This window comes from Pistacia vera, unplaced genomic scaffold, assembly GCF_008641045.1.
Source record: "Pistacia vera cultivar Batoury unplaced genomic scaffold, PisVer_v2 Contig433, whole genome shotgun sequence".
Lineage (NCBI taxonomy): Eukaryota > Viridiplantae > Streptophyta > Magnoliopsida > Sapindales > Anacardiaceae > Pistacia > Pistacia vera.
Window position 1 is genome coordinate 991,352 of NW_022196261.1, and position 7,663 is coordinate 999,014.

The window sequence follows — 7,663 nt, forward strand, 5'->3', positions numbered from 1 at the left end:
AACAGTTGGATTAGTACTTGAAATTAATATGGGTTTTTGTTTTTTAATATTTACGGGTGACAAAATTACTAATAAAACATTTAATATTATTAAAATGTAAATTGATAAGTTATATATATAATAATACATTATTTTAACAAAATGCAACAAAATATTATATTAATAAATCACTTATAAAAAAATATATCAATCAAATATTCAACAAAAATATCAAGGTCAAAATACTCTATCAAATATATATTCTACAAATCTTATTCTCATAATTATAACCCTACTTAACTATTCAATATTATTTCCAAAATCCTATCCAAACTAATGAATCAGACGTACCCTTAAATAGTGATTGACTAACCTAGGATTCGGTCACCAAGTATCTCACGCCACCGTAATACAATACCTCCCGTCACCTCACTTCTATGATTATTGATACTCGCCTCCCTCTATAAATTACCTTAAGACTACCTCACTATTTCACTTCCTTCTCTCCTGTTATTGTTAATTTTAAGCACTACACCGCCACATTTTTTCCTCCTATCAAATGGCTAAGTCACCGGAAGACCAACACCCTGTAAAGGCTTTTGGGTGGGCAGCCACTGACTCTTCAGGTCATCTCTCTCCCTTCAAATTCTCCAGGAGGTAATTCAATTTCAATATTACATTTGAGTTTCACAAACTTTTAGCAAAAGAAAAGACATCATAACAATTAATTAACATATGCAGGGAAACAGGTGATGAAGACGTGAGGTTTAAGGTGTTATATTGTGGGATATGCCACTCTGATCTTCACAGTATCAAAAATGAATGGGGCAACTCTACCTACCCTTTGCTTCCTGGGTATGTACTATCATCCTTCTTCTTCAAAAAAAAAAAAAACGACAAATTGGAGACATACTATTAGTCTATTATGGCTTTGGACTGGGAAAGAACCACTTTATTTCCAGTCAAAAGATGCTTGTTATATAATATATATGTGGCCATCAAAAGATTAACTTTATTGGTGCGCGTGTCTTATTTTGATCCTTTTAATGTATTCCCTAGCTCAATCCATTCCATACACGTTAAATTGGATTCCTAATTAACGTCAGTCCTAACCATCTAAAGCATGATTGCAGGCATGAAATTGTTGGAGAAGTGACCGAAGTGGGTAGCAAAGTGAAGAAAGTAAAAGTAGGAGATAAAGTTGGTGTTGGATGCTTGGTGGGTGCATGCCACTCCTGCGATAGTTGTGTCAATAATCTTGAAAACTACTGTTCAAAATTGATACTTACCTACAATTCCATTGACACTGATGGAACAATCACATATGGGGGCTATTCCGATCATATGGTCGCAAATCAACGCTACATTGTTGTGTTCCCTGATAATATGCCACTTGATGCTGGTGCTCCTCTACTCTGTGCTGGGATCACAGTTTATAGTCCCTTGAAATATTTTGGATTAGCTGAACCAGGGAAGCACATCGGCGTCGTCGGCCTTGGTGGGCTTGGTCATGTAGCTGTTAAATTTGCGAAGGCTTTTGGAGCTAAAGTGACAGTAATTAGTACCTCTCCAAACAAGATGAAAGAAGCTTTGGAACATCTTGGTGCTGATTCATTTTTGGCTAGCCGTGACCCTCAACAAATGCAGGTAATTAGGGTACTTTAAAGATGCGAAATGATGTCTACTCTTATAGTACCAAAAGACTAATTTTTTTTTTTTTAAATTTTTGCAGGCTGCCACGGGTACATTGGATGGTATTATTGATACGGTGTCTGCAGTCCATCCAATTTTGCCATTGGTCAGTCTATTGAAGTCCAATGGAAAGCTTATAATGGTTGGTGCCCCAGAAAAGCCTCTGGAGTTGCCTGTTTTTCCTTTAATTATGGGTAAGTTTAAGAATAAGAGAATAACACAATCTTGTAGGTTATCATCTAAAGTGCAGAGTTAATTAATAAATGATGTGACAACAGGAAGGAAGACAGTGGCTGGGAGTGGGATTGGAGGAATGAAAGAGACCCAAGAGATGATTGATTTTGCAGCAAAACACAACATAACTGCTGATATTGAAGTTATTTCAATGGATTACGTGAACACGGCTATGGAGAGACTAGCTAAGGCTGATGTTAGATACCGATTTGTCATTGATATTGGGAAGACCTTGGTAGCTACCAAGCCTTGAGGACTACGCGTATTTCTAAGTTTTATCACATTGCTTTGAAGGGTTTTCTGTGCTAAAATATACAAGTTTCAGCATAGATTTATGTGATGGCATCATGTATCACAAAATACTAAGTATTGAATGAAATAAATACAAATGCTTTTTATTCTTTGTTTACTCTCTTGCTATAACAGAATGTAATTTACATTGCGTGCTATTCTAACTTTAATTACCTAATCAAGTGGATTAACAAGTGTAGATGTTTTTTTTTTTTTTTTTTTTTTAAATTTTATCCCATAATCATAAAAAAGAATAAAAGAATTACAACCTAAAAAGGACTTCCCTTTAGAACCAGGAGCCTCGGATAAGCCCAAGGTACAACGTTACACAAACAGAACCAAGAGCAATTAAGGATATACAGTCCTTATACACAAAACAGAACAACCAAAATAACTGCTATACATTAGGCCCTAAGAAACTTGTCCAGAAAACAGCAGCCTTGCACAACCAGCAAAAGGGCTCTCGGAAACAGCGAAAAAAAATCAGCTTCCCGTAGCTGACCAGATCTGCACAAGCTGCAAAAATGCAGCAAACTAAATGTAGGACATAATAGCTTGCAACAGCCTCGAGTCCTCCCCAGAATAATCTTCACTTCTAGCCACCAAGAATTTGCATAACCTCTGCTGCTGAAGATCCAACAGGACCAGGTCTCTCTAGTCTCTACCAGCAACCAACTGCCAAACTCCAACCCAGTTTTGAAGATCCGATTTAGTAGCTACTGACCTGATTCCACCCAGCATGTTATCAGTTTGCGGAGCGTGAAGACTTTGTCTCTTTCAGGGACAACGCTTACTGGAAGCCTTCTTTTTACCTTAACCTTGAGAGCTTTAAGTCCTGCAAACAAAAACACTTGTAAGAACAGAACATCAGTTCTCTGCTGCAGCCACACCATCCGGCCCAGACACCCTTAATGCATAACCACTTTCCTGCAGCTCCATCTTGCCCAGCCTTCTCTGTCCTCAAACTAGCCACCATCCTAACTGCACCACTCATCCAATGACAGCATAAATTACAGCATACACAAACCCGAATGTACCCACCCAAAAGAGCACAAAAATTTGAGTAATCCTGCTGCTGCCCTCAAAAAAGCCCTTGTGTTTGCTCTGATCATCCCTTGTCTCTTTCATAGATGTGGTTTTTACATGTATCACACTGAGGAATCACTCTCTTAGCAAGGCATCATGGCCATCCGATAAATTCAGATTCAGCGAAATAGCTACTTGTCAACAATATGGTTACTGTACAATCAAATCCTTACATCATCTGTTATCTCATTGAGACCGAGGTATAGAAAAAGTGTTAACCTCAATTACTCTCAATACGTTTGTATTCAGTTACTAGACTAATTACCGGAATAATAAATTGGATTGAGCAACAACTTAATCCCACTGTAGCCACAGCTTTAGTGTCATTGTCATTTACTTAAATGCGCAGTGAGATAACTTCTTCCGTACCCAGGAGTGATGAATCCTCTGTCGATTCATCATAGTCTTAATATACTCATCGATGTAGCCAATCACTATCATATTGACAGCTCTGAATAGAACTATGTTGGGCTAGTGTCAAACTACACCAATCGATGCACAAGTCACTCCGGTGATCTCAAGTCTAAGGATCACATGCACCACCATTCACTAGGATTTGTTCCATAGACACTGGGGTATTCTGGTGGGTCAGTCTAGTGAACTTGACTTCAGCAAGCACTTATGTGTTGCACTAGGTTGTCGGCAAACAACCTTGACAAGTGAGATCAATCACTGCCTTTTGACAGGGTCATTCAATACTATGATAGTGTTACCGTATTATTTGTGCCCTTGGTCAGAATAATACTGGGGCTACGAATATTTCTAGAATGGCCATCATATGTGATCATAGGTTTCTCATTATGAAGATTTGAAGCACTTGATACCCTCATCTTGGTTCTACCATCCTAAGAACATATATCACACTACAAGAAACATGGCTTTCCGCGTCTAGCAAAATTAGACTCCGATAGTAAAATTTGGACACTAAATGTCTTGCACGTCTAAATTTCGTAGTCGTCACGTAGTTGCAAAATCGATGTCGCAAAAAGTATTGGCGTCTAGAAAGTTGGTTAGATGTGGCAAGGTTTTTTTTTTTGCGACTAGAAAATTAGTCGCTAATTGGTGGTTGAAATAGTCCCCCGCTTAGACACTAAATGTGCAAGGGTAATTTGGTAAAATTGTATCGCGACTAATCAATTAGTTGCAAAATGTACCTTTTCGTGACTTATAATTTGTCGCGAATGCCAAAAAAATTAGATGCCGAAGGTGTAAGGGTAATTTCGTAAAACTTTTTTGCGACTATTTTATTAGTGGACGAATGTATCTTTTGGTGACAAAAATTTAGTGGTTAATTCCAATAATTTTAGATGCTGAATGTAGAATCCAAATATGATAAATTACTTTTCGCTACTATGAAATTAGTTGCAAAATGTGTTTTTTTGTGAGAAAATAATTAGTGGTAAAAACATTTCGTTTTTAGTGGGGAAATGTATATACCCAATTTGGTTTCTTACATTTTGTAACTAATGTTTAGTCATTAAAATTAATTTTTTGCAAATTTTTTGCATCTAAATAATATAGTAACCGATTGTATATGAGTTTTGGAAACTAATTATTTTAGTCAGATATTATTTACGACTCTTTGCTGTTATATTATTTCTACAACTAATAATTTAATAGCTAATTGGTTAACATTTAAGAGCATTATTTTTGCTCTTCGTAAATGACCTATTTTATACATTCAACATCAACAAAATAATTGACACAATATAAAAATCTGATCACTAACATCAAATATCATATTTTCATATATATATATATAGTCCATACATGGATTTTTATGCTTGATGAGCAATAAAAATCCAAAATGTACTATCATGTGTGCATAACCAAAAAATAAAGCATGCACCCCACATTTTCGTCAGTAGCTGTCTATCTGTGCATAACTAACAAACAAAATGCCCACCCCATGTACACCATCTAAGGATATATGCAAGCAATCCTAAAAAGTCCAAAAAGATGGTCCTACCCCCATGTCAAAATATCTACTGCCCATATAATAAAAAACTAACCATCAATATTGTTAGCATCTCAAGTGTCACTAGTTGAAGTTCATGAAATAGTTGTAGCAGATGAGGAAGACTCTTCATCAGTTGGAGATGGTGATGGCAGTCGAGTTGGAGCTCTAGCTCGTTGGGTGTGTGCAGCTACTATAGTGATTTGCTTCAGCATCTCCAACATTTGAAAATGTTGTTCTTCAAGCATTTTTATTTTCTATTTTTGTTCATCAAATAAGATGAGCTGCTCCTCCAACTGTTTAATCTTATTTTCTTGTTGTTCCACTATGCGCCTTAACTTTGCTTCTACTGCAGTTTCATGATGTTGAGTCTGTGAAAATGCAAAATTTTGGTTAAATTCGGAAGCTTTACCCAGAACTTCCTCACATATTTCTGCTTCTGTTTTTTCACTTTCCCCTATTTGTGTTTCATCTTGCAGCTCTATCATTTTTTCCTACCATCAATTCAATGCATAATTAATAAGTCAAGCAAGAAACTAAATAATTACAAATAAATTATAATTATTCTGGGGTATACAATATGTGACAAAAACTTATGAAATAGCAACATAAAAGAAAGACTACTCTTTAAAGTTCATAGAATGTACTGCAGCACCAAACAAAAATCAAATTGATGGAGTAGAAAAGCAAGTGTCTCATAGATTATCAATCTAAACTTCAATTCCCTAGTTTAAAATTTTAAAGTTAAATTTTTACACAGGTTTAAAAACAAGTTAACATAAATTAAACAGTTAATGAACTTGAATTAAAGGAATCCCAGAGAATAAAGCAAGAAAAACAAAAGTTGCAGCAAAGGTGCTAAATATAATGGCATTGTTGCTATTAATGAAACTGAATTTTTGGAGATGGCGTGGGGATTAGGCAATAATGGGGTGTCTTTCTTGTGGAGATAGTTTTTCCAATCTCCTCTTAAAAGATTCTCCAAGTTTTTCAATGTTTGGTGTGCCAAAGTGATGTGTAATATGTCCGAATTAACGTTTACGTTGTGATAATTTTAGTGGTGTAATTTCAAGAAAATAAACTAAAAAGGATTAAAAAGTAAATAAGCAGGATAATAGAACTTATTAACTCATTTCAAAGTGTTACATCCAAAATGAAGGAAATGGGGTATTCAGGACATAGAATATGGATTATATTTATACATAACTCAAAATTCCAACATGAATGGCAAATATGCAATATACTACAATTTCCATGCTTCTTTTCATACTAACATAGATTCCTCTCATCAAAACATATAACACAAAGCTTCTGCATATTTATGTTTAAGAAAAAGCTTCTTTTTTTCACTACTCCTGATCACAACACATAACAGATAACAGAAGCAACCTTATTTCGATAATTCAAAGATGATAAACTTACATATAGTTCTCTTGCTTGTTCATTAATCCACCCTTTCTTAGCGCTCCAACGAGTGTCATGAAATAATTGTATAGGACCGACAGATTCCTTAAGTTGGTTTGCCTTAACAGTTTATATGGTCATTGACCATAAATTGAAATAAAATTAGTAAACAGTAAAACAAAGTTGTATATTTGTATAGGTGAATAATATTAAATACATTTTTCTTTTTGTGCTGAATAAAGTTCTTAGAACCACCGCGGTAGTTACCCCTCATCTTCGACCGGTTCTCAGAATAAGTTTTTGACCATGCCTAACACCACAAAATTTAATATTAAAATACAATACATAAATAATAACATAAAAAGTGATGTTGACCTTACCTGAAACTTTTCACTAGAAAAAATGTCACAAAGATATATCCAATCATTGGGATCTTTAATTTCTTCAGGTCTATTTTGTAATGCTTCCTCCTTAGTAGCACATGCTTTGAATTTCTTGTGTAGGGCACTCCGAAAGCTGTTGAATCTCTTACACAGTTTGTGCTTTAGCCATTTGAGAACATGGGGCTCTGTGACATTGATGTCAAACTTGGTCTGAATTCAGCAATAATGTACATGCATGAAACTTATATGGGTATTATATATTATTTTCATAAGGAAGTATGACAATATGGATAACGATATGAAAGACATTACCGTGATATGAGCAATCATTTGTTTTTCCACATTGTTGGGAACTTTCTTCCAAGTAAGCACTCTAACGGGGGCATAGTTCCTCGCAACTATTCCTACCTCAGTACTCAACTTTGATGCATTTACTCCAATAGGTACTCCATTTTCTTTTTCAAAGTCTACATTTAACTTCGACTTGGTTGTTTGTATGAGTCTTTCACATCTGACTCCTCTAGTCTTCCCTCTCACATTCTTTGCCACAATATTGCCTACAAAATCAAAAGAATGCATCATTAGTAAATAATATGTTATCACAAGGACTATTTACATGTTGGTAAAGTAAAATGGA

General features: G+C 35.3%; 1 protein-coding gene across 1 annotated transcript; it reads left to right on the forward strand.

Annotated features, from left to right (window-relative positions):
* Positions 1-494: 494 nt before the first annotated feature.
* On the forward strand, positions 495-2,314 carry LOC116143842 (8-hydroxygeraniol dehydrogenase-like). The gene is made up of 5 exons (XM_031429288.1): positions 495-636; positions 721-834; positions 1,113-1,626; positions 1,712-1,865; positions 1,950-2,314. Exons 1-5 carry the CDS (start codon positions 539-541, stop codon positions 2,156-2,158), a joined length of 1,089 nt encoding a protein of 362 aa, XP_031285148.1. The 5' UTR covers positions 495-538; the 3' UTR covers positions 2,159-2,314.
* Positions 2,315-7,663: the final 5,349 nt, after the last annotated feature.

Bases quoted from the DNA above. Each gene is read 5' to 3' on its own strand.
- LOC116143842 (XM_031429288.1), top strand. From the start codon at position 539: ATGGCTAAGTCACCGGAAGACCAACACCCTGTAAAGGCTTTTGGGTGG. The intron at 637-720 runs GTAATTCAATTT...TAACATATGCAG, and splicing joins CCCTTCAAATTCTCCAGGAG to GGAAACAGGTGATGAAGACG. The intron at 1,866-1,949 runs GTAAGTTTAAGA...ATGTGACAACAG, and splicing joins TGTTTTTCCTTTAATTATGG to GAAGGAAGACAGTGGCTGGG.